Raw genomic sequence first — 27,691 nt, forward strand, 5'->3', positions numbered from 1 at the left:
CTGTACCTGTTTTCAATTTTTGCATTTGATTCACCCTTCTGAAGGGACACAATTAATGGGAAATTTGCAAAACTTAGACCTACACCTAAGCTGTATCTAATCCAAACATAAACTCAACATATACTTGGCTCTAACCTAGACCTATACTTAACTAAATCCTGGAACCTGTATTCAGACCTAGATCAAACGTAGACCTAGACCTAAGCTGTATCTAATCCAAACATGGACTTAATTCATACCTGGGCCTAACCTTGACCTGTACCTAAATCCAGGAGACCAAACCCAGACATAGACTTAAGGCCAAACTTAGACCTAGACCTAAGCTGTATCTAATCCAAACCTAAACTCAACCCATACTTGGCCTTAACCCAGATCTATATCTAACAACATCCTGGAAACTGTATTCAGACCTCGATCTAAGCTGTATCTAATGCAAACCTAGACTTAATTTATACCTGTACCTAAGCCAGACCTATAACCAAATATTGGAGGCCTTATCCAGACCTAGACCAAACTTAGACCTAGACCTAAGGCGTATCTAATCCAAACCTACACTTAATTCATACCTGGACCTAACCCAAACCTATACCTAAATCCTGAAGACCTAGATCAAACTTAGACCTATACCTAAGATGTACCTAATCCAAACCTAGACATAATTCATACGTGGACCTAACCTAGATCTAGACCTAAATTCTAGAGACCTACATCAAACTTAGACCTAGACCTAAGCTGTATCTAATCCAAACCTAAACTTAATTCATACCTGGACCTAGCCCAGACCTATACCTAAATCCTGGAGACCTTATCCAGACCTAAATTAGACCTAGACCGAATCCAGACCCAGACCTAATCTGTATCTAACTCAAATCTACACCTGACCCAGCCCTGGACTTAGCCCAGACCCATCTCCCTCATCCCTAACTTTCATACCCCTTCGGTACATACCACAAGGGAATTAAAACTTGCTCCTTCCGTAAAGATAAACTTCCCATCTCCCTGGATCGATTCAAACCAAACTGGAACCGGGAAGCCTGCACAACTATTTAAAAGCCTCGCGGAATAATTGAATATTAAGAATTCTGCTTGACAAACCAGTAAGTGGCTGAGGGAGATAGGGCAAAGTGACGAGCGCGGTCTCGAAAAGGGAGGATTGTCAGAGCACGTGAAACGGGTTGCGACTGATTTTAATTAAAGACAAACATCCCTCTAACTCGACGACGCTCTTTTGCGGCCCACTCGGGGAAACAATGATTCTCCCTCTGGTACAGCAGCGTGTCCTCTCCCTCCACCCGCCTCACCGTCTCCTTCCACCTCGTCCCTCGCGCAGATTCCTCGTGGCGCCTCCTTTTCGCTTTTTCCACAAACGATCGGACGCAACTGCAGCCCGCGCAACCCCTTCGAGCGCGAGATCGTCGTGGAAAGGCGGATGGCGAGGGCTGAGAACAGACTGAGAGCAGGGGAATTTTCAGTAGGCGACGTGGGAGAGGTGGATAGGCGCAGATAATTTTCAGACGAAGTGCTCTGGGCTCTCACTGGCGAGATAATTTGCGGAAAGTAACGCCAGCCTGCTGGAATGACCCCCCATTTCCTTTTTCTCTTCCTCTGTCTCTCTCGCTTCTCCTCTGCTCTTGGATCTCGACAGCGTTCGACGTTAAGGACGGCTGGGAGGTTCTAAACGGGCCACTTTGGGCGCGCGGTTGACGCTGCAATAGACTGTAAAAGTTGGAGGAAGATTATGAAAATATCATGCCGCGATTATGGCGGATTAAAGGAATTTCGGGAGGGGTTAACGACCGAGGAGAATATTGAGTATACAGAGGCTCCGTCAGCCAAGACGCCGCGGGGTGTAAGACTCCCTTGAAGCTTTCCTGGGCTTAGTGTTTCCTGGAAATCCGCCGCGGCCTCTGCCGACAAAGGAACGCCCGCTTACATCTTATTAAGCGGAGGGAATATTAAAAGGGCGTGTTTGCGCGACCGTAATCGTGAACTTGTTCCACGCTGTTAATTGTGTTGTGTTGTTAATTGGTTCGGAAAATGATTAAGCTGTGTTACGTTAGTGTAGAATACTCTGCTTAGTTGCGGGTCTTTTATCGAGATTTGAATATTAGGTTTATTGATGTATCCATTTTCTATACTTGAATACTTGAATGCATGATATCCTTGGTATATTTAATATACAGGATATACTTGGCATACTTGACATACTTGAAATACTTGAAATACTTGAAATACTTGAAGTACTTGAAATACTTGACATACTTGACATACTTGACATACTTGATATACTTTGCGTACTTGGCATATTTGACATACTTGACACACTTGACATGATGTACTTAATATGCTTGATATACTTGACATGTTTGATATGCTTGATATACTTGATATATTTGATATAGTTTAGGTTTCATATACTTGACATGTTTGATATGCTTGATATACTTGATATATTTGATATAGTTTAGGTTTCATATACTTGACATATTTGATATGATTGATATACTTAATATATTTGACATAGTTTAGGTTTCATATACTTGATATGCTTGGAATACTTGACATACTTGACAACCTCGACATACTTAACATACTTGACATACTTGACATACTTGACATACTTGACATACTTGACATACGTGACATACTTGACATACTTGACATACTTGACATACTTGACATACTTGATATATTTGACATATTTGACATACTTGACATGTTATACTTGATAAACTTGATCTACTCTGATATATGTGATATACTTAAATACTTGAATATTTGAATACTTCAATATTTGAATCTACAGAAATCATAAAATCTGTCAGATCAAGAAATAGAATATTTACGTGTGTAATCTATCCCTGCATACACAATCAATTTATTATCTGGCATTGAGTACTATAACTACTACATTTATATCTATTTATAAAAAACAAAGGAATATTATCATAATAGTACCTAACAAGAAACGTACTTTGCATTCGAGATCTGAACAGAATTTCCCTATAAGGCTAATAAAATATTGAAAATGAAACGAATACCGTCTAAAGAAATACGCTTGAAGGAGGATCAGGTTTAAAGGCCTTGGGTTTGTCGAAAACGGTGCACCGTATCTCGTAGCGGGCGAAGCAAAGTGAACTTTAATGAATAACGAATGAGAGAGGAAAACAATGAGAAACGGCGGAGCAAAAGATTAGCTGGCGGCGATATTCCCCTCGTTTCATCTATCTTCTTTATTGCAAATTCGACCAGTCAACGTGACGCCGTACTGTGAGCGCCGGGTTAGGACAAATGAGTATCCCGAAATTCCATTCGACGCCGCCAGAAGCGCGAGAGCGTGAATTCCGTCGCGTTAAATGACTCGGATGAAATAAGTCTAGTGAACTATCGAAGGTGGGAATATTAAGATCTACGATTAAGAGAAACTGTCTACCTCCTTTTAGAATTTATAGCGCAGCTGTTTCAATAGGACATTGTGTTAAAAGACATATATATTTAATAAAATATTTTGTCGTGACATGATAAGTGTGAAAAGTTTACGAAAAATATGTTTGTCTTTGGAATTCTTCTACTGAATTTACTTTGTCTGACTTGGGGCTTATTCTACTAATTGATTTACTTCTGAATTAGGACTCATTCTACTAGCTTAAATATGTTTAATTTTGGACTTATTCTACTAGCTTAGGTATGTCTGATTTTGGACTTATTCTATTGATTTATCTACGTCTGGCTTGAGGCTTCTTCTACTAGTTTCAGTACGTCTAATTTGGGACTTATTCTACTGCTTTCTTTTTGTGTCTGATTCAGGACTTATTCTACTGACCTGTGTGGCTGGCTTATGACTTATTCTACTGCTTTCTTTTTGTGTCTGATTCAGGACTTATTATACTGACCTGTGTGGCCGACTTATGACTTATTCTACTGCTTTCTTTTTGTATCTGATTCAGGACTTATTCTACTGACCTGTGTGGCTGACTTATGACTTATTCTACTGCTTTCATTTTGTATCTGATTTAGGACTTATTCTACTGACCTGTGTGGCTGGCTTATGATTTATTCTACTGCTTTCTTTTTGTATCTGATTTAGGACTTATTCTACTGACCTGTGTGGCTGGCTTATGACTTATTCTACTGAATTCTCTATGTCTGGCTTCAGGCTTATTATACTGACTTCAATGTATCTTACTTAGGCCTTATTACATTGATTCCTGTTAGTGTCTGACTTAACACTTATTCTACTAATCTTTGAATATGCCTGGCTTAATACTTATTCTAATGAATCCTATATGTGCCTGACTTATTTCTGAGGCTCATTCCTATTGTACATTCAGAAAACTATTTTCCTACCGAAAATAATAAATACCTAAACAATTTCTCATTTCATCAGCTGGCAAAGATTTTCCTAAAACCTATTTAGGACACTCTCTACAATTTCCTTTCTCTACTGAAACTCGCTCGGTTAATCGAACAAAAAAGAAATAAAGTAATATCAACTCGACGAGGAGTCAACTCCGTATTCCCAACAATCTGGCTCGCCAGACTATCGGTAACGCTCGAGATTTGATATACTTTCAGTCCCTTCTCGCTTTCAGCCCATTTATACGATCACGGGGACGCTAATCTCGAAACTTTTCCTCGAATTCCCCGATTCGGTCGGCGTCTGGCAACGCGAGCGTCGGAGGGGGGGGACGAAAGTTCCGTTGATTCGATGGAATTTAGTTACGGCTGACAAAGTTTAGAGAAAACTACTGGAGTTCACGTAACTGTTATCGTTACATTTTCATGAGTCAACCAGACTCCGCGTCGCGTGTAATCGATAGATGTTAATTTCATTCCCGCCGATTCTGGAAAATCTCGTTATCGCGACAATCGTCGCGGGGGCTCGAGGAGTTTCACCGTCTATCTTGTTATCGTTGTCAACTTTGGTCTCGTCGACGAGCTGGCTCGCTGATTCGCGCGCGATGCTCGCTGCTCCCTCGCCGTTTCACGGTGTAACCACCGTCGGATTTGTCGAAGGTTACGAGTGGCCGTGATGGGGAATTTGAAGCAGATGGATGTACAGCTTGCTGCAAATTTTGGGGGATGAATTCTGAAAACGTGCAGGGTGATTGGGATCTTTCGTGATACACGTTTAATACGAAGTGCAATGAAATGGGGATGAAAAATAGTACACTGGGTTTTAGAAAGTCGTTATAAAAGGGGAGGTTTCCTAATGCAAATTCATTGTAAAAACTTTTCATCCCTTTTTCTGACATAAAAAGAATCTTTCAAGAAGTTAAATTGTAGAGTATAAACGTGGAACTTTTACCCTTCGAAATAAGTCGAAATATAATGTTGTACGCTTCGTTTTCACAAAGTTACAGCAGTTAAAAGATGGACTGATTTTTTGTAAAAATTTTGTTTCAAGCCTTACAAAAAATTCTTAAGTCAGACCCAGTCAGAAATCAATAGAATAAGTCCCTAATTAGACACAGGAAGAAATCAGTAGAATAAATATCAAGTCAGACATAGACAAGCCAGTAGAATAAGCAATAAGTCAGACACACAAAAATCAGTAGAATAAGCCCAAAGTCAGACATAGCTGACCTAGTAGAATAAATCAGATCCTTTAATTTTATAAACGATTGTATCAGCTAACAACATTGTATTTCAATTTCTAAATAACATTTAAATATCACAATAAATTACAGACTCTATAATTATGATACTAATAAATAGAAATTTTGTTTATATATTTTCAGTAATTCTGAATTCAGAAATATTTGATTCAATTCTCAGAACTGAGAGCATTTTACGATTAACCTGATTTACAAGATTTCACATTGCATTATCATTCAGGTCAAGTTCCGTCGAAAACCATTTAATTGGTCTTAATTGACCAATTAAGCTAGATGCAATAGTTCGCAGCTGGCAAAGTTTACGACGACTGTGGTTCGTTGTTTCGGACAATATGAACTTTGCATCGTATAGCTCGCCATATTGGGCCAACGCACTTCCTGCTCTGACACGTTTCGTTCATTATAAATGTAAATTAAAGTCGTGCGAATTTTTTCCCCTTTATATTAGAACCGTGTGGCGAGCATATAGAATTTTTGAACAGTTCGATTTTCAGATAACGCAAACATATTTTCACCTTCTGTATAAGTGAGTTATTTTGGTCATAAAGTAACTCATAAACGAGAATATGGTATGAAAAGTTTATGTCCTTTAAAGGCAATGATTTTTCATTAAAAGTGAAGCGAAGAGAAAGCTTGTTACGCCCTCAGGAATAATTCAGCACCTTTTAATTGATTGTTAATTTCGTGAAAAATGAAAACTGCGTTCGTTTCATCTCGCGTTTTCCCGTCGAAAAGAGGACAATAATACTTTAACGAAGTATATTTTAATGAATGATGTAATTACCATTTTATGTTTACGGGAGTCCCGATTAATTTCAGCTTCGTTTCGAGTGTTTAATTCTGTTTGAAAGAGAAGTAGAGAATCTGGTTCTAGCGACGTACGCGCGGTAAATTGAATTAGCATAGAAATTGGCGTTGTATCATAGCGTGATGCGACGTCAAATTGAGTTTGAAGTGCACGCATACGAGTCGCGCGTAGTTGTATATTCCTCTGCCATAATAAACGTATAACACGTAATAAGTAATTTCCTCAGAAATAGTTTTATGCACAGTGAACCAGTTGATACCAAATCCTAAAATATCTTTGCAGACTTTCATAACGCAGGAAAAAGGAATTTGTGTTCAAACAGGGGAGAAGCAGCTAACTATTTCAATAAAGATAATCTTTTTCGAGTAGATGTATTTTTTAATAAGATTTTAGCATTCTAAATGTAATTTTGTCATTTTTATTTTCATATTTTAATGAACCACATTTTTGAAAATTAAATCATAGGAGATACGAGAAAATGTATTTAAACTTCTTTGTTCTATTACTGCTTGTCAATGTATCTGTAAAATTATAGAATCATCTGACTGTTAGTTTCACGTATAGATACATTAATTTTAAGTATTTTTTCGTTAAACATATTTTTCAGTTATTTCTATGGTCCCAAGGCAGGACGATCTAAGTCACATGTTTTTATTTTCGAGATATTGACGTTTAAAGCTTTCAGCTTCAATACTGTCTTCCATACTTGTGTCTTTTAGGATCTTTATTTATAAATGTAAACATAAAAACATAAATTCTATATTCTAGATGTTAATTAAGGGCTTAACTCAAACTCTTTACAACCACAGATTTAAAGCCCTAAGATACAGAGGAATCAGAGTACTGCTTTCACAAAATATCAATAAATTCTCCACACTTACTCATAATCCCCAACATAATAGTAATAATAGCTAGACAGGAAATAAACTTGGTTTCCATAGAAAAGACAGAACAGACCTGTAGAACATCACAAAGTTGAACCTCCTTTGCCAGAATGACCTATGAACCCATCAAACTAACAGCCTCTACACCCTTTCTGAAACACCCTGTATTACTACTTCTATTAAACGCGAACCAATCAGGAAAAGGGCGCAAACACGAGGCGAGTAGACGCGTGTTCCAAGCGTGGAGTCAGAAGGCGGTTGATTCAGGGTCAGGAGCCAAGGTAAACACATTAAGGACATAACATCTCCGGTAGGAGACGTATCCTGGCCAATAGGGGAACGCGATACGATACGCTCGTCTGGGACGGAAATTCGAGGCGTCTTGAGAATCGAGGGTGAAAAACTCTACAGGGATTTCGGCGCCGCTGCACACCCTGGAACTAATCTCGCGTCTGTAAACTCTGTTTCCTTTTGTTTATTCATTCGTAAATGGACTCGATCGCTTCCACAAGGAGGGGCAGGACGTAATGGAACCTTGTTACTTCGCGATGTGTTTGCATGGGAATGTAGGGGAAGCTTGTTAATAAAGACAAACAGGTTTTAGTAGGAAAGAAAGTTAACTGAGAGCTTCTGATTCGTGAGTGGGAGGGAGATATTGGATACAGCGTGGTGTGTTTTGGTTGGGTAAAAATATGTTGAGGGGGTAGTTTTATTTGGAGGAGGAGACTCTAGAGGATTGTGGAATAAAGTATTATTATAGAGGGTCTTTGGTGAAAAGTGTTAGAAATTTTTAATTGCTGTTAATATGACTAGAATACGTGTGAAATATGTCTGACTTGGGTCCTATTTTGCTTATTTTATTCAATTCAGTGTGTCTGACTTGGTATTTATTTTATTTATTCTACTGAATCTTCTGTGTCTGACTTGGAACTTACTCTACTTGTTTCACTGGATTTATTGTGGCTGATTTAGAATTTATTCTACTCAATTCAGTGTGTCTGACTTGGTATATCCTTTACTTATTCTACTGAATCTTCTGTGCCTGACTTGGAACTTACTCTACTTGTTTCACTGGATTTATTGTATCTGATTTAGAATTTATTCTCCTTATTCTACTCAATTCAGTGTGCCTGACTTGGTATATCCTTTACTTATTCTACTGAATCTTCTGTGTCTGACTTGGAACTTACTCTACTTGTTTCACTGGATTTATTGTATCTGATTTAGAATTTATTCTCCTTATTCTACTCAATTCAGTGTGCCTGACTTGGTATATCCTTTACTTATTCTACTGAATCTTCTGTGTCTGACTTGGAACTTACTCTACTTGTTCCACTGGATTTATTGTGTCTGATTTAGAATTTATTCTACTCAATTCAGTGTGTCTGATTTGGTATTTCCTTTACTTATTCTACTGAATCTTCTGTGTCTGACTTGGAACTTACTCTACTTGTTTCACTGGATTTATTGTGTCTGATTTAGAATTTATTCTACTTATTCTACTCAATTCAGTGTGTCTGACTTGGTATTTTTACCTATTCCACTGAATTTTCTATGTCTGACTTGCTCTACTTACTCTACTTGCAGTTAGCTTTAACATTCATCTATATTAAATCACTTTTCACAATTCCAACACCCATTTCTTCGCCCATAATTCCCCTTCAATAACGCACACAGACCAGCTACACAAAATGCTTCAACACACTCTGTGCCCACACAAATCCAGTAAAAAAGCTCCTCAATATGAACATTAACCCAGACTCTTCACACTTAAAACAACTCTCGACTAATCTGCAAACCCATACAATAAAAAGAAAAAAAATCCCTTTCTTCCACAAAAATCGTCATATTCACAGGAACGTGTTGAAACAATCGCGAAACGAATCTAAAAGAAGGCCTTTCCCCAGCATAATCTGCTAAGTGCAACGTAATTTGGGAATGAGAAGACGTTCGGCGAGTTCCTAGCAGGATAGGGAGCAACGCCAATCGGAATTGCTAATCCGAATGAGACGACGTCCTCGCATTATCTTGATGTAACTTCGAGAAATGCATCGAGTTCGTCTTGCCAGGTTTCAGTCTCCCATTTAGGATGCAAGCATTCCCTCGACATTAGTAGTCTGAAGTGGATGCTAGTAGCGGCTGCCCGTTCATACGGCAGACATGATTTTCTACTTAGCACGGGTGGAAGAGGCAGTCATCGACAGCTCGCCGAGAAAACCCATAAACCCATCTTCCTGGTTCTCGCGCTCTTCTCATATGCCATCGCTGCTCCCACAGGAATAAGACGAGCAGCCCTCTTTGCGGATCCTTACGACCACGATCTCTGGGCTAAATTGATAAATCGCTTCGTGACCTTCTGAGGGTCCGATCGCCGCGCATCTGAAGGAATTTCTGAGAAATCTGTGATGGGTTTGATTGCAATTGCCTTGCCTCCAGAAGTGGGTCGAAGATTATTTTTCTCTGTGGAATCTGTAGCTTGAGAGGGAATGATTAGAAAGGTCTTGATGGTAGAAGAATAGATGGTATATTTATGTTACTATTGGGAAGAATGTACGGATTTTAATAGATAAATGTATAAACATTTTAATACAATTCTGAATACACTGTTGAAAAAGAATTATGGTATAGGAAAATTTGGGGCAAGAATAGGTAGATAACTCTGCGAAAAATCATCGTAGGATCATGGTCTTTTTTCTTAGTTACAGGTTGGAGTCTTGGTTGTAAGATACTGTGCCTTAATTTTAAATTTAGTACACCTTTATTACTGTAGCGCTTTAAATATGGAGGCAATTAATTCAGCTGGCTGGTAGTTTATTTAGATATTAATAACATTCATTGATGGTAGTGTATCTAAAGAGAATTTTACTGAAAGGAATATTGGTTAGGTATAAGAGCAGTGTTTATTAAAAAATGTATCCAAAGATGCAGAAAATTCAGTTTCACATTTTTCTGTAGTTACTGCTTTTCTCCATAGTTAGACAGTACAGTGTTCATTCAGTATCTCTTTAAGAATAATTAGTATTAAAAATCAATACCAAATATATATATATATTGTTAACACTGTTAACTGTTAATACTGTCGATATCTTAAATATTGCTGCCTCTCAATACTACCCATTGAGCACTTCGCCATCGAATTTTTTGAATACCACCAGCAGCATCAGTATCAGTCCAATCACTATTCCTTCCTCCTATTTCCTCCAATGCGCCCTCATTTCCCTCATCCCTCCAGCAATACCTCCCTCCAGAAAAACAAACGCATGCCTCAACACAAGCCCACCGAAATATTCTCCACAAAGCACCCTAATCTCCTCGACTCAATGCAAAGCAGCACTCCATAAGAACCTCCTTCACGATGACGCCCATTCCCAAAACTTAATCCAATCGAGCCAGCTGTACACGTCCCTCGCGGAATCACCCGAAATTCATCACCCTGGAATATTCTCCCAGGGTGTCAGCAGGCGTCCCACGTTCACTTGATTACGTACTTCCGTTAGGCAAACACACACAGAGCCAGGGACACTTTTTCCCTGACACGTCTAACGTCACCGTTTGCATCCAAACGCGCAACCCTTTTCTCCGCTGCACGCGTGCTGCATTCCAGCAGGCCTGGTTCAGGGGCTGGTAAACCGACGTGTAAATATCTCAACGATTTCGCATCGAGACAGCGACACCCTGCAGCGGGGGAGCTCGCTCGAGGGTAAATGAAATTATAAAGCTCGTCCACTTGGCCAGCAGCTCCAGCCTTGCCCAGCGATAAACTTCTTTTATGGGTTATAATTTGTCGCCTGGCGCAATAAGGGCTTAATGTGGCGGCCGTAACCTAGTCGGTTATTGTCTTCATCTCTTGTTATATTTTCGAGGCTGCGCGTAACAAACTGGCGGCTGTTACATTGTTTACGGGGATTTCGTTGTTAGCTGGCGTCGTCGATGGACGTTGATTGGACGTTCTCGTTTCGCCAATCGAACGTGATGGAACAAAACGCTGGGGGATTAATCCGATTAGTTTGACACTTTGCTTCGCGAACTGTTGCTATCAATTTCCCTCGTTGCTGTTGATCTTTCGTTACAGGCCTATCGAGGAGGAGGAAGGTGGTTGGTCTTCTTAGTTGGATTGACTGGATCTTGATGTCAGTTTGGGTATTATTTTTTCTGCGTGTTTATCTTAATCGTAGGAGTGGGTAATGAATATTTGTAATGAATATTTGGGCGTTATAAGTAGACTGTGGATGTTTATGCAAGCTTCTAGTTTTAGAAGTATATCTAGAGACATAAAATATAATTGAAAATTTCTTTCACTCTCAAAGTAATACAAAGCATATTTAATTTTTGCTTATTATATGGATTGTGTATCTTTTTGTGTACTAAAATTTTGTACAAATGCATGAAGATCTGCAGTGTAATTACAAGTTACTATAAGTGAGTGTTTCGTGATCTGAGGAGAGTGATGAAATTTGAGGGAAAATTCAAACGATCTTTCAATTAGATTCTTCTTGAGTTTATGTCTGAAGACTATTACTTTTACAAATATAAAAAAATATTTTGAAATTGCTAATTTATGTGTCTCCACAAATCATAGTAGAATATGTAGAAAATGATGATTATAGACTGCAGATTTTTATGTACTTATACCTCGATCCTACATTACAATTAACATCATATTTCCCAAATACTTAACATCATATTAATTTCCCAAATACTTAACATCATATTAATTTCCCAAATACTTAACGTTATATTAATTTCCCAAATACTTAACATCATATTAATTTCCCAAATACTTAACATCATATTAATTTCCCAGATACTTAACATTATATTAATTTCCCAAATACTTAACATTATATTAATTTCCCAAATACTTAACATCAGTAGGTTATAATCAACCTCTCTCTAACTCAAAATTGAGTGCCCATAGTTAAAGTATAGGATTCTGAAAATATAAGATCCTGAATCCAGTAATTCTGTACCGAAAGGATTCAACATATCCCATATCACCACAAACACGCTACAAAAAGCATACAGCGAGCAACCCCAAACAAACTATCGCAGCTAATTATCCCAGAAGCTCCCAAAAATATCTACTCCCCAGCTCCAAGCAGCCTCTCCCATAATTCCCGAAGATTAACACGAAAAGTGTCCCAGAAATCACGTCCCCGCCATATATCCAGGCCCCAACCTCCCAGCTCGCGGATCCTCCCGCTTAAACCGCTTAAAATTGCCCCGATACCAGGGCATATCTCTCTCGCCTGTTTGTCGTGGAATATCGTAGCACGATTCATATTCCCAGGAAGGACACTCCATTCGGTACGTGCTTTACATCGGCCAGATCTCGGAATCATTTCTCTTCTCGTTGCACCGTTCTCGCTGGAGACGTACCTATTCCACATTCAGAGTGTCTCCTATCCTTAAAGGCACCTTATCGCGAGCCTCGGTCCCCGAGCGCGCGTGAACCCAGCCAGGCGAAACTGTTACACGTGCACACGCTCGACTCTGTCGTGGATTTCGCGGTGCTAGAGGCTGGAGGGAGGGGGGATGTTGTCGCGAGCGAGATATCGAATTGCGTAGTCATACGTGAAGCCAGACGGATGACGCACCGATCGCCCGAGGAAATTCAGATCGTGTACCCTGGCCTGTCTACGAGATTTTCCGTGAACGAGAGCTGGAACGTGCCTGCTGGCTGCGTCGCGGAGGCATTCGTGGATCGTGATCCAGGAAACGCGCGCGGGGAGGGAATAAAAGTGCTGGGAGAGGAGTCGAGGACTCGCTGGCTCTCCCTGCTGGAATACTCGCGGTTATTTCGCGGTGCATGCCCTCGAGGTACGATCTTATAGCGGGGCTAACGCAGCGAGAGTAATCATTGGATAAGTCTGGGCTGGGCGAGAGGGTGGGCTGTGTTAAGGAGGACACCTCTCTGGGGCGTTTCGAACGTTATGAGTCATTTCTTTTGAGTATCTTTTCGTGGGTGGTTGGTAAATGGAAGAGCTCGTTTTTGTTGAGAGTATCAGTTTTTTGGTTTCGTATTTTTTGGTTTGAGCTTTTTAGGAGAGAGGATGTTTGTGAAATCACGAAGCTGTTTAATGATCTTTTCTAGAACTAGTGGAATATGGATTACTGGCTAGATGATATTTGATTATGTACTTTCGATAAATAACACAATTAAAACCTATAAATACAGATATTATTTCCAGCAGAATATTCTCTCCTGTCTTCACGTAAAATAAAATTCAGCCAGGTTTGATTGCGCTGAATGTCTACTGTCTATAGACAGAAAGGTAGCACGTCATGGTTCCTTCAGCTGACTCACAAAGGCGAACAGAAGGGAAAGTTTCTCTCGTTCGTTTACATCGACCTGCAGCCTTTCCATAATTAATCAACCAATCGATGAATTACTGTTCTGTTGCCAGGACTCGAAGCTGAGCTGTACTATGTCAGAGAGGGGGTGGTCAATACCTACGCAATGAACTTCATTGTGCCAATACCAGCGAACATCGCGGATCTGGAATTCTCTTGGCAGAGCCTTGCTGGACAGCCGGTAAGTCCAAAAATAAAAAAAAGAAACAGAAAAAGGAAAAAATAAGTTTACTCTAATTTCTTTGAAAAATCGTGGTTTGGATATTAAGCAAGCTTCAGAGGCATTGCAATGGATAGTGTAATATACGTAGAATCTGTCTGGCGTTTGAAATGGGTTAAAATAGGTTTCTGTGAACGTGGATCTAGTTTTTTAGGAAAATAATTTTAGTAATCCGATTTGTTTGTGTACCTGGCGCGCATGCATGCACATTTATTCTGCTTCTCTCGCAATCACAAGCTTTAAATACGCGCGTATGCACAGGGTCACTCAACTGACTATATTGTCCGAAATATTTTTTCCATTTTCGATATTTTGAACAAATTTTGTCGACAGTGTAGTTTATTTTTTGCGAGGACTCCGTGTCGATAGGATATTTCTATATAATCAATTAACACAATTTGTTTCTATATAATCATGGTTCCACAAAATATGTGAATTATATATGTTCTTGAGGTCAACGTCTAGTGGTTTTCTAGAAACTCCATATACTACTTACAGAAATGTGTTTTAATTTGGAATTCATATACATTCATAGTTCGAGAAATTATAAAAATAGTAGATTCTTCTGATCAGATTATAGAGAATGGACCAGATATTTAGAATAAACAAATCTTTCATTATACATTGGTCAAATTGCTTCGAATCATTCAAGCCACTTGAATTCAAGTAACTTGACTAATCTGAGAACAAGGCTTCCAGGCCCCACTTCTCTACCTGTTCCTAAAAACAAGAATTTGCATAAAACTCGTCCAGTTACGACCTCATCGATTGCTCCCAAAGGCCTCAAAAGAAGCCCATCATGCATTCCACCATCTCCCACCACCTAGTCCAAAGATACTCCACACACATCCCCTCCACTCGCATAACCATACACACTATCGTCACGTAGCCGAGGAAAACGCTTCCACTGGCCATTAGCGAGGTGCAACAATGCGGAACGAAGTAAACACGTGACCCAGCCGAAATGGTAACTCACGGCACGCTCGTTTGCGCTCCCGAGACCAGGACTGATAGCAGTGGTTCGCTGGGGGCGAGCTGAGGGTTGGGCGAGCAGAACGGAGGGGTTATACGCGAGGGCTGTATCAATACTCTATCAATATGAAATACAAACAGGCTGTGTTCGAGAGGGGGTCGGAGGAAGGGTGGCTGATGTAAAGCGTGGCGGTGAGTTCCCTTCGATCACCAAGGAAACCAAACGCCACCCCGAAACCTTCGGAAGGGACTGGCGCGACGAGGAAAACGCGAAAAGTCGTGGTCCCTTTCTCCCTTTGCTGAGCCCTGAAGGAGCGCTAAACGTTAAGGAAATCGGGCCTACGTGCCTGTCGTTACACGCCTCGCTTGCTGAGGGCTTTGTATTAATTTCTGACGAGGGGCTGATACACTTTATTGCAGGACGTAATTGTTGGTTCTGTGTCTTAGGGGCGGGAGTGATGGTACTTATTAAGGGTAATTGAATACGATGTTCTTTAGCCTGCGTGGATTCTAGTGGCTTGTGAGAGGAATCGTGGGTGGGAATGAGTTTCTGGGTTGGACTCTGTTTGTGGGAGTATGGGGGACGTGTAGTTGGGTTTGATTGTGGGTAATTGTATTTGAAGCGAGGAATAATTAGACTGAATTTTTATGGAATTTCATGTTTTTGTGAACTCAGGAAGGAAGAAAGTGAAGAGTTAAAATAATACAAGCTGTAAGTGTCATTGGAACACAAGTTATTTCTGTTTGATAAACAGGATGATTGTATGAAGGCTAATTTTCAGAACTATAATTTTGATACTCACAGAGTTTTTTGTTTCTACTCTTCGAATTTAAACACAAATTTGCTTTGTCTTTCAAATACTAGAATTTGTACCTACTCTATTTCTCAGGTTTTCAATGTTTTTTAATGGTATAGGCATTACGTAACTTTGTACACATTTCAAATTTCTAGGAATGCATGAAAATCCACAGCCTAGGAATAATATTTCAAAAGAGATATTCTCTGCCATTCAGTTAGCATACTACTAAAATTATAAAATATATCTATATGAAAAGTAGTTTCAATCTTCTTCCTAAAGAGATTTTTTAAAAATTACTTGATCCTTTACTGAAGTCCTTCACAATGTTCATAAAAATATATTCCTAATAAGACAAATTAAGTCAAGCTTCAGGTGCCCCAAAAAGGTCAACATTATCCATAATCAGTGTTACCAAAAATTCCAAATCTAATCCTCTTATACTAAAACTTCCAGAACAATAATATTCTCCTTTGAGAAAAACACTCACAAGCCTGTCTCTCAAAAGCTCATCAAGAATTCATAATACGATTGACTGATATCCCCCTCTCTGTCCGACAACAATTATGCAAATAATCAGAAGGCCATGTAACCACCTCTTTACCCCACTGTACATAACGACATCCCATCGGTGCGCTACAGCAGCGTTACCAGAGAATGGGACCAGCGAATTTTACGAATCCTCGAATTTCTGCATAGCGAAATGTCGACGCGTCGTCCTCCAATAAAATTGCACGACTGCGTGACGCTCGACGAAAGGGGTTAACGTACACAAGGCTGTGCTGTTTCGGTAACGCTTTATTGTCGTCGCGGGAGCTGGCGAATGACCCACCTTATCCCGCGGGAGCGTTTGCCATCCCCTCGTCTCGTTATCTCTTGGATTTCTCTGTTGGTTCGTTAACCGTGGAATCTCGCCGTTCTCACGATCACGAGTTCGCCCGTTTCGCCTTATCTCCTTCGCCTGGAGTCAGTGTCTGCGTTCTCGTTCCACGAGTCTCTGGTTCAGATAAAAAAAATAGAAATTAGTGGTTATTGGCCGAATTTCTGTAATGAATGGGACCTTTTTACCGAGTTGTTTTTGCTGAGGATCTTGGCTTCGTTGGTTGTGTGAGTGATGGAGTAGTAGCAGTAACTAGTAACTAGATACTTTCTTTGATTTCTTGAAAGTTAGATTAAGACTTGTTCATGAGTTTTTGTATCAATTAGCGTGGATATGTGTAATTGAAGGTCTCGGTGTGAGAGCCAGACTGTTGTAGTTTTTAAAATTTGTCTGGGATATGTCCAGAATTAAGCAATGAAAAAGTAATCGAATAAGTCTTAAATTAAGCGCAGGGATATTAGTAGAATAAGTCCAGAGTCAGGCAGAGAGGGATCAGTAGAATAAGCCACAAGTCAGACAAAGCAGAATTAGTAGAATAAGCCCCAAGTCAGACACAGAAAAATTAATAGAATAAGTCCGAAATAAGGCACAGTAAAATCAGTAGAATAGTTGCAGAGTAAGACATATTTCCCTCAAATTTTAGACGTTTCGAAACAATTAGTAACTCTGAAATCAATCTTTAAACGCAATCTTGCTGTTCTTCATTTTCGTCTTATTTCAGCATGCAGAGTCACCCCTCAAAATTTCTAATACTTCAAGCTGCTCTGACTTTCACCAAACACCCTGTATAATAATTCTTATATTCCAAAAATTGTCTTAATTCGACAAATCCAAATAAAAACATTAATACATATATTCATCCCTTTCACTTTCTGCCATTCTTAATCCATCACTCTGCATGAAACTTCACTGTACCTATAGATGTAGATACATCTCTCTGTTCCAAAAATCCACACGTGTCTCGCCCCACACAGAGCTGCAGCCTTTCCCTTCGACCCAACAAAGATTCCCAGGAAATCGCGAGTTCAGTCTATCACTCTATTATAACGCTGCCATTATTATAACCCACGTGCTCAAATTAAGGGTGGTTTCTGGTGGGTCATCAGCCGCGCTCAGCCGCGATAAGACAAGGGCGACAGGTCGTGCCTTCCCGCACAATGGGGGAGGCAGAGTCGATCTAGGCTCCAGTAATATCCTCTTTTGGCCGAAAGTACGCCCCATCGAGTTCCCATCGGCCCCTGGAGACCGACAGCGTTACAAGTAATTGTCGCCCAGAGGTGGGCGCGTCCCCTACGCTCATCCCCACTCGCCAGCCGAGCTCCTAGCTCCAGGGGGAAAAAGTAGCGAACGAACTTTCGCCTAACAAGTGGATGATTCACAAATCATCCCCAATTCCGCGCTCGCCTACACCCCGCCCCCGCTGCAACCCTCCTCACCGAGGAGGAACTTCGTTCGAGTCTATGCCCCAGCAGTCCAGAGGCAACCAATAACTTTCTTTTCGCTCGCCTCGCTGAACTGAAAACAAAGAACGAGCGAAATGGGGGAGGACGGCGAGCAGAGGGAGAGGAGAAAATAAAATGGGACAGCTCGATTTGCTGTTTCAGGAATCTGGAGCTTAATCGAGGGTGCTATCGTTGGAAATTTAAGACCCTCTTTTTGTTTGCCTTGACTCACGATCGCTTTATACGAGGCTCGTAACAGGACTTTGCTCGGCGAACTTCCTTCCTCGACGTTTCCTCTCGTTCTCGCGCCACTGGATTTTTAATTGCTTTCGTTTTCACGTGATTTGGGGTGTTTGGCGCGCTAACACAGTATTATCACGTGAGCACACGTTATATATTATAGCAAATTTGTTTCATATTATAGCAACATAGGTCTAGAAGATAGAAAATGGTTCTAAAAATTTATAAACTATGTATCAGTAATTAAGTGTACCTCTAAATATTGATTATCTTGAAAGTGAGATTATCTTCAGTAGCCTCATCTATGGAATGATCTAATAGCTATATGATTTCATGTTTGCAACTCTCATCTCTTATAGTTGTTTGTAATTATTTTAAACTAATGATAAGTCTGTAATTATTTTTAAACCTTCTTTCAATCATCCCTGTATCTCAACACCAAAGTTGGGCATTATTCGAGTACAATTTTATTCGAATAATGTTTTGAATAAATTCTTCGAATAAAATTTTATTCTAATAACATCTCCAAGGAATTTCTCGAATATTATTTTAAACAAATTCTTCGAATAAAATTTTATTCGAACAACATTTCCAATAAATTTTTCGAATAAAATCTTATTCGAATAATATTTCGAATAAATTCTTGAAATAAAATTTTGAATAAATCCTTCGAGCAATATTTCGAATAAATTCTTCTAATAAAGTTATTTCGTCCCTCCTTATTCGAATAAAATATGCCCAACTCTGCTCGACGCATCCTAAACCCAAACTGAAACCCCGACATCCCCTATGAAAACAGCCTCGTTATTAATTATGTCTGAACGATTCATCCCCTAACAAATAAGGAACAAGTTTGATGAGGTCAGATAGACATCGCCGATCTCCACCAAAACTCAGCATTCGTGCACCAGCTCCACCGTCGATCGTCCGCGAGATAAAAGAAACAAAGTGTCGTGAGTCACGAGGGTGGGATCGAACTTTCTGCTCCGTATCAGATTAGATCCGCCGATGCGCAATCCCAGATACGTTCCAGCTTGATCAGAGCGCGCAGATAAATACCATCGGTGAGTCAGATCGAGGAAGGGCAGGAATTTTCTCCAACTTCGACGCGAAATCCCATTACGAGCGAGACAGTTCCACGGTGCCTGGATCCAACTGATCCATAAATGGCGCGGCGAAGTCGCGTGTAATTGAGATTGGTCGATGCCCTATGAACACGACGCGACTTCGGGATGAGTTCCTGCCGCGGTGGGAAGCCACGACTTCGTTGTAACACTTTTCCCGCTGATCGAGTAAGTTCTGCCTCGTTGGACGGACAATTTTCTGGAGTCGCGTTTAGGATTCCATCGCGTTTTCCGTTCCATCGTGTCGAACAATTCCGATGGAAATTATCCTTCGTGACTTCCCTCCGTCTGCCTCCCCGCGGCGCTCACTCTACTTACAGTTTTATGGAAATATGCTTTTTATCTTGTATGGGGGGACTTTCGTGTTGTGGATTAATCGGGTGGTATCGGTATTCGGGGTGGGAGGGGTTAGATAAGGAAATACTTTGTTCAGGTTGATGGTTCTATTTCGAGGAGCTGCTTTTAGACATTTTTTCAGATTCTGGGGCTGATAGTGTGGGAGTATTTTTTAAGCTAAGAGAAGTAGGAAATACAGGTGGTCGTTCTGAATGTACGATTATCTTAATGGACGAATAATAAACAGTTGTGCAAGTGAAAAATATTATATAAGGTAGATGTCCTAATTCTTGGACACTTAAGGTAGCAATGCCCCAATAAGTGGACAATATTTCTAACTTTTTAATTGGACTTCATACATGTCCTGACATTTGAATTGCATACCAGTAGCTTAATATTTATATCTAGACATCGAGGAGTCTCTTATATCAATGACCTATGTTTAGATGACCTATTTTTATCTTTAGAAGGTATACTATATGATACCAAAATTTGGTGACCTCTTCTGTAACACCCTGTACATTAACCCCACGCTGCCAATTAAAACTCCTCGATGAACAAGTCCAAACATCCCAGCAGCAGATCACAAAGCGGTCATTTATAAAATTCCACAACCGTTATTATGGTCCCAGTCCACCCCCTCCCCATCGCTAATGCTATTATCTTCGTTAAATTGGCCCGAAAATTGGCAAATGTAAAACGGCGAACCTCGCGAGCGATTTAATCGAACAGACCCTATCTTGCTCGTCGCCTAATTAAATCAGCGAAACAAGCTGAAAATGAATACCCAAGCAGCCCGTGCTCATAAGCACAGCGAATTCGACCATAATAAAGTTATTTCGACGCCATAATTCACTGTCCTTCCCTGCTCGCGTAAACTGTCGCCAGACTTCTCCCCCCCTCTCTCGATTGAAAATAACCGTTTTGAATGAAATTAATACAGAAGCGTGGCTCATCCCAAACGAACTCAACACAAAGTCCACTCGGATCCTCGTTATCGGGCAGACGTTCATTTTTCATTTTAATCACTACCTCCCGCGCGCCTAGCTGCCGCGGTCGCTAATTAATTAAATTGAGACCGCAAACAATTTATTACGTCACGCGATAGGTATTCACGTGGCCACACGGAACGCCCACACGTCGACGCTGACGATCGTGTTTCTGGGCAAACGAGCCACGTCTTGGAGACACAACGATGACGGCAATTTCGAATTAATTGCGAATCCACCGAGATCACGGCCGAAGACGCGAGGTGATTAATGCGCGCAGCTACGAGGGCCGTTTGTTTGCGTATCTGTGAGGGCGTGCGAAAACGCTGGGTGGCTCTCGAGCTCCGTGGAATGCGAGGCATTTAGGCTATCGCTGGGAAACTTTGCATCGTCTACTTGTATGCAGCCTGCGCGGGGGATTCTTTCGAAATGAGATAGCTGATAATTAGGGAGGCACCGTGACGCAAGAATTCGGTCGTGAAGGATTATTAAGGGGTAGTTGAGAAGTTTGAGAAGTAGAGGAACTTTGAAATTTCTTTCTTCTTTCTATTTTCAGTCGCATTACCTCGGTTATCAGCGATTCAAGTCATTTGCATTATCCTCGACATTAGTTCTCTCTAAAAATAAATCTGTATCTTTGTTGTACGAGTAGTCATTGATTTTGCAAGAAACTCTATACTTTATACTTGCAGCAGTCTCCATAGTCCCATGTAAAGCACTTAAACTCTAATAAAACCTTCCCCAAACGTATTTAAACTCTCGACGTCACAAGGGGAGAGGGTAGGGAAAAAATGGACCCAACTCTTTTCAAAGTTCTACAAGGTAATATCCCCTTAATCCAGAGATCGACCACACCCTTCTCCGCCCCTCGGCCTTTGTCGCCACCGCGGGCTCTTTGCTGTCCTTCTTCCTCGACGCGCCACATCGCCACGCTTCCGTATGGTAAGTCCTGTGGGACAACAGCCCTGCGTTTCGGATAACAGGGAATATCATGCACGGGGACACCCGATACTAACTAACGGTCCACGTCGCCCAGTGACAAACGCACCCACCGCGGATTATGCGGCATAATCGCTCGAAACCCGAACGTCCAACGCCATGGGCGAACGATGGGCATTGTGATGGTCCCTGTTGTGGCTGGTGAGAAAGTTTCTCGCGTGATTCCTGGCGAGGCGAGGCCAGACGAGAAGTGAGAGACGAAAGGATGGGGTTTGATTGGAGTCTCCAGCGGGGGAATTTGGAGAAGAAGGATTTAGTTTAGCTGATGTTATTGGGGAAGTAGGATTCAGGTTGGCTGATGCTGTTGCCTTGGCGCGATGTGGCGATAGGTAATTGAAGAGCTAATGAAGACTGATCTTGTTAGGTTTTACGAGTTTGGATTTTGGGGGAGTACAACCTCGATTTGCTGAAATATCGTGAGATTCAAAGTTGAAGCATTCTTTTGATAGCTATCTTTGTTTTGTTGGATGAACTAGTATTGTTTCACTGTGTAAATCTTGAGGGGTATTCTACTGTATTTTTCTTATTATTGTACTAAATATTTGCAATCATAAATAAGAAAAATGGTGAATATTCGAAGTTCGGTTGATCGAGGTTCCATTGGACATTTTAGTGGTGAGAAACGAGATTCAGAATATAGTGGAAACTGTTCTGACACATAATTAGACAGAAAAGGGAAGGGGAATGTGAAATACTTAATTTATTTTTTTATTTAGGTAGTCTCAGAATAAGTTAAAATAGAAATATTAGACGAATATTGTGACTGTTTCGCTTAATCAATAGAATATCAGAAATACTTAATAAGTAACGTGTATCTATGTCGTTTCATGAATTCATGCTAGAGGAAGGGAACTTCTGGAGGCGTGATTTCTTGACTTTTGACAGCTCTCAGCTCTGAGCACCCAGTAAGTGGCACTCGGAGCTCTCAGCTGTGTAGATTTGCTCTGCAGAATCCCAAAGAGGATTAGTGTTTATTGTTAGATTCTCGATATTCAAATATTCATATTACTTAACGAATTTATCGATACTTACCTGGTAATTTACCAAAGTTTTAATGTACATGTGTCCAATATTACTGCAAGTGGGCTGTGTCAAAAGAGGCTTCTTTTTCAAGAGCATAGGTTTACAGTTCTTAACGTCATCTCAATTTTTTCACCAGGATATTAATTTCGAGAAGTATTTACTAATTTAAAAGTCTTTAATAATATTTCATAGTAATAAAGTAACATCATTTATGGATAAATATGTTAAGATTAAGATAGTATATATTTAGAAGGACCTTGACTTATGTGATTCATGCCCAAAATTCATAAACTCTTTCCAATATTTAATTACACGCTAATACACTTCACGATATGACTCATACTTCTACCTCATCATTTTCATAATTAACCCCTTGACCTACGAGTTTCTTTCGTAATTTTATCACCTTCACTGCCGATCTGAAACAGGTATGCATCTTAAACTGCCAACTGCAGAGCACCCATTAAGCCAACATAGACTCCTCACGCGATAATGCGTGATCGGTTACCTGTAAAATATCCTCATCACGCGTTATCGCGTAATCGGCAGCGAAGATACAGTATAAAGTGCACGAGTCTGACTCGTTATAGGTCAAGGGGTTAATATTTCTACTACCTACATTTTCCTAAAGCACCAAATCGCTCCAAATATTCTTATAAAAACATCAAACACTAATAAATACTACCACAGAAACACCAAGCAAGTACCATTACCTTTTTGCAACTACAATACAAAAGGATATCGAAAAAGCATCGATTCCTCCCAAAACCATCATGGATACAATTCAAAACCTATACCCAAGTATCGATACTATCGCCGCTCCATAAGCCCTAACACAATCCACCATCCAAACACAAATACGTACCCACGTCTGTTCCAATCCAACGCCAACCATCGACATCTCCGCCGAGTCGGCGCAATCTCCAACTTTTCCCTCGCCATCGTGTAAACAGAACGAGGGAGCAAGTAATGCGTTATTATTATCAATCGCATGAGCGGCCACCACCCAGCAGCCGTCGTTTCCCATCTACCCCGCGATCGAGAATCAAACTGTCTACCAAGCCGCCGATCGCCAGCTGTATTATGCATTCACCCCTCCTCCCTCCTCTCCCTCGCGCGACCATTCGCCAGTCCCAGGTCCAGGACCATCGCTGGGTTCCCGTATACCTTAACATAATAAGATCGCATTATGCAGTATACACAAAATTTCCAGTTTAAACGCGGGCCACGTTCGAGCCTCGAGGTCTTGTCGAGCGATCGTTTAAGTTTCGAAACTCCCGCGGAGCACAGGGGAAGTTAACGCGCCGCGATGCTGCGCGTGATAACGGCACGTGCGACCAACTTCCGCGAAATCGAAAGTTACACGGTACAAGTGACTCCTCCGTGACGTTTCGGCTAGCTGCCCGCGAAGGATTCGGGACGAACTTGGGCTACAATTCGCGCCAGGCTGTTTCGATCTCTGGAACTGTGTTGGAGGAGGAGAGGGAGGGTTGGGAGAGAGTTTGATGAGGACTCTGGGGTTTTTAAGGTAAATGTCCTAGTAGCTGACTGTGTCTCTACTGTGTAGAGTGCAGATGTGGGGTTAGCGAGGTGCAAGGATGTTAATTCGATTTGATCAGAGGTATTACCTAGATTTATTATATTTTAGGTTCAGGGATGTTTAGTTGGCAGCTTGGGAGTCACATGACACTGTTTTCCTGGCTTATTTGCTCCTCAGCTCATCCCCACTATTCAAAATTAGACAGTAACCACACTCACCAGTCTCTTCAATTAACCTGTAAGATTAACACATGTGGGTAAAGTAATAAAAGAATGGTCTAGACGAAGCTAGTGTCATCTACGAAGGGGACCATCTCTCTCTTGATGGAATAAAATGAATATTGAATAAAATGTATGTAAAGTATAATTGCACTCATAATTTTGGTGACATTAGTAGCTATATTTCTGCAAAATCAGGCCTGCAGGGGTTAAGTAAAGTTCATAATACGCCTCTCTGAACAGACTCATTAACCCCCTCCAGAAACACGAAATTCCCGAAAAATTGAATTCCCCCAGTTCGCCTTTCGAAGGCCCGAATCACTCGAATATTTCCGACTCAAACACAGTTGGACAATTTCCCAGCGGCCAGTAACTCGCCTTCATCGCGTCCGAAAAAAGGCCAAAGCCCCGCCGCCGAAACATTAAATCTCCCAAATCGATTTGCCGATTCAACCGAAACGCTTCCCCTTTCGAGCGTCGCCGTCCCCCACGATGATATTCAAATACCGCTCTGTGTTATCAGCGCGTCGAAGGAGGACCGCGGCGAGAGGAGTCGGGGACGGGTGAAACGAGTTTCGCCAGGAAATTGCTGACCAGCTGGTTCCGCGGGATAAGTTGAGGTCACATTTTTGACCACTCTCGCCCGTGGAAATTCCCTCTTTTTTCCTGTTGCCGCGCCGCTAATAGCTTCATCGGCCAGGATACGTGGCGTTGACGTTTTAATAATTTCATTCGTCGCGACCCTCCGTTGCCAGGGCGCCCCCTCCGCTGGGACCACTTCTCCTCGGTGCATTCAAGTCGCGTGGATTGTGCGGCGCTGCTCGCGCGGGAAACAGCGCGATTTAATCCCGAGTCGATTCTTCGGGACGCTCGTTAATTCCCGCGCGGATGGAGACTGTCGCCAGGGGAAAGAGGCTCGCGGTACAGCGGCACCTGAAGGGCCTGTAATTGAGCGGCGTGACAACATCGACGGGCTAGTGGAGGGGTGGTGAATAACAGGGGGGCTGACGGGGGCACTTTTCGGTGAAGTTCATTACCGAGACACCGACAGAGAATCGTGGGAATATTTGCGGAACTGTTAATCGTCCGAGGGTAAATAGACCGCCATTTGCCCTGGCGAATAAATCTTAATCTTTTCTCCCCTTTTTTGTAAAGGGCTCACAACTACAGGAGCAGCCTTCTTCTGTGAGGTGAATGGGACGACGAGTTGCTTTTGTTTAATTGTCGGGAGTATTGAATCAATTGAATGCATAATTCAGACGCGGCGGAGGTGGGGATGTGGGTATTATAATTTGAGGCTTAATTAAATGGTGGCTTTGTGGGGATAACAAGGTAGGGTGTTTCCTTTCGTGATGTGGCGATGATGTTTGGGTTGGACGGGCGAGTTGGTGACGATGGATGGAGGTGGGAATTTTGACGTGAATTATGCAGGGTTTACTGGGGTGGATCGTGGTGATCTGGTCTCTGGGAGGAAGAGAAGAGTTTTAGATAAATGTGGAATAGGGAGGAAGAGTGTTGTTTAATGTTGTTGATAGGGGTGGTTAGTGGTTACTAGATTAATAGAATCAGTCCTGAATCAGATATAATAAAGGTCAGTAGAATAAGCTTCGAGTCAGACAGATACAGAAATCAGTAGAATAAGCCCCTAATCAGACACATTTTACGAGTAGTTTTTTAAATCGTATGTTTCCTACTTTCATGTGCAACTCATATACCTACAATTTCCTCAATTTTTATACAGAATGTAAAGTATCTCAAGAATTTATACATCTCCTGTTTTATAAACCTCCTGTTACATAATATTTTATCTATACAATACACTGACGAACTTCCCAAAAAAAATTCGCTAAGAAAAACCAGTAAACACAATAAAATTTGAATTGCAACTGCTTAATAAATCTTCAATAATAACTCTAGGGCGTTTCTCTAAAAACTATTTCTCTTCTATTTACTTTCTAAAAGCGAGCAATTTATTTCAGTAGTATTCTCCTTAAATAATCCTCTCACGAGAAAGTAGCAAAATTACTAGGAACCCCTAACGATAAAGCTCTGTCGCGCGATTAAGTAGTAAGGACAACTCACGCGACCTGATTCGTGACACTATTCAACTCTCTCCGCACGAGCCGTGCATAAAAGTCCCCCGAACAGAAAAGGGAATAGAGGCAATGTCCATTCACGGATCGAGCGCTGAGAAAAATCCATTGTCGTTGCCTCCTATTCCGTCTCCTTTGCGAATTTCTTCCATCTCAAGGGATCTAACGGCGAAGCCCCCTATAGAAAACTCTCGGATTCCATCATTAATTTTCTCGAAGGTGTAGGAGAGAGAGGAAGGGGACAGAGGAGAGGATCAGGTAGCTGGATGAGCGGCGTTATAGTGAAGATAGCGACGTCGGTGATGGTGGCACTGAGCGATCATCTCATTTCAAAGTAGAAAGTTAGATGAGGAAATTTGTCGTTGCCATAGGTTCCCTTCAGTCTTCGATTAACCATCGTTCCACACGGTCCTGTTTTTGCCAGCATGCGAGTCTCAGCGAGCATTACGATGTGTTTAAGAATTTATCAGTTTCTCAGTGCTGTTAGCGATATTCAATGAGTGAAGATGGGATAAGGGTCTTGGTGTGATCTTGATAGAAGATAGGTATACAATTCTTAGGTATCTTAAGGAATGAGACCAGGGTTGCCACATGAATCCTTCTTGGGTATAATGAGGAAAACTGGGAGGTTAAAGAAGAAATAATGGGTGAACTATTATATTATGTTACTAAAGGCGGCTCTACACTACATGTTATATATTTTTTTATAAAACAGAAAAGAAAAATGTTATATATATGACTCTTTTTAGTCTTCTAAAAAGTTTTCTAAAACAATCTCACTCTGATGTAGGGTCTAGTTCTATACCAACAGAATGTCCAGTACTTCTTTCCTCAGCTCTCCATATTCCTCATTCTTCCCAAAAGAAAGGAATTCATGAGACAACCCTGAAAGACAATTACAAAATCAAGATATCGACGAATCCTATGCCACCTGGGCGCCCAGTGTCTGTTCAGCATCTCCCTCCCCTGTCCCAAAGAGTCGAAACAGAGGCACCAAGAGCGTCACCACACAGATGTCCCACCAAACATCCTCCCTTGTCCCCTGGAGCCAGCAGAGACCGCGCGATGTTCGAGAACTGTCGGCGAGACTGAATTATTACAGGAACTCGGGATCGTGGAGCAGAACGTGTTATGCCAGTTGCTCGTCGTCGTCG

The 27,691-nt window shown here is 41.2% G+C and overlaps 1 protein-coding gene across 1 annotated transcript in view; it reads left to right on the forward strand.

The window, feature by feature from the left end:
- LOC143186951 (tyrosine-protein kinase Dnt) overlaps positions 1-27,691 on the forward strand; it is a 116,896-nt gene that overhangs the window by 25,771 nt on the left and 63,434 nt on the right. The window contains exon 2 of the mRNA XM_076390839.1: positions 13,718-13,845. Within this exon, the coding sequence (XP_076246954.1) occupies positions 13,718-13,845 (128 nt within the window). The remainder of the gene's footprint in view (positions 1-13,717; positions 13,846-27,691) is intronic.

Source organism: Calliopsis andreniformis, unplaced genomic scaffold (assembly GCF_051401765.1).
Source record: "Calliopsis andreniformis isolate RMS-2024a unplaced genomic scaffold, iyCalAndr_principal scaffold0022, whole genome shotgun sequence".
NCBI classification, from domain to species: Eukaryota; Metazoa; Arthropoda; class Insecta; order Hymenoptera; family Andrenidae; genus Calliopsis; species Calliopsis andreniformis.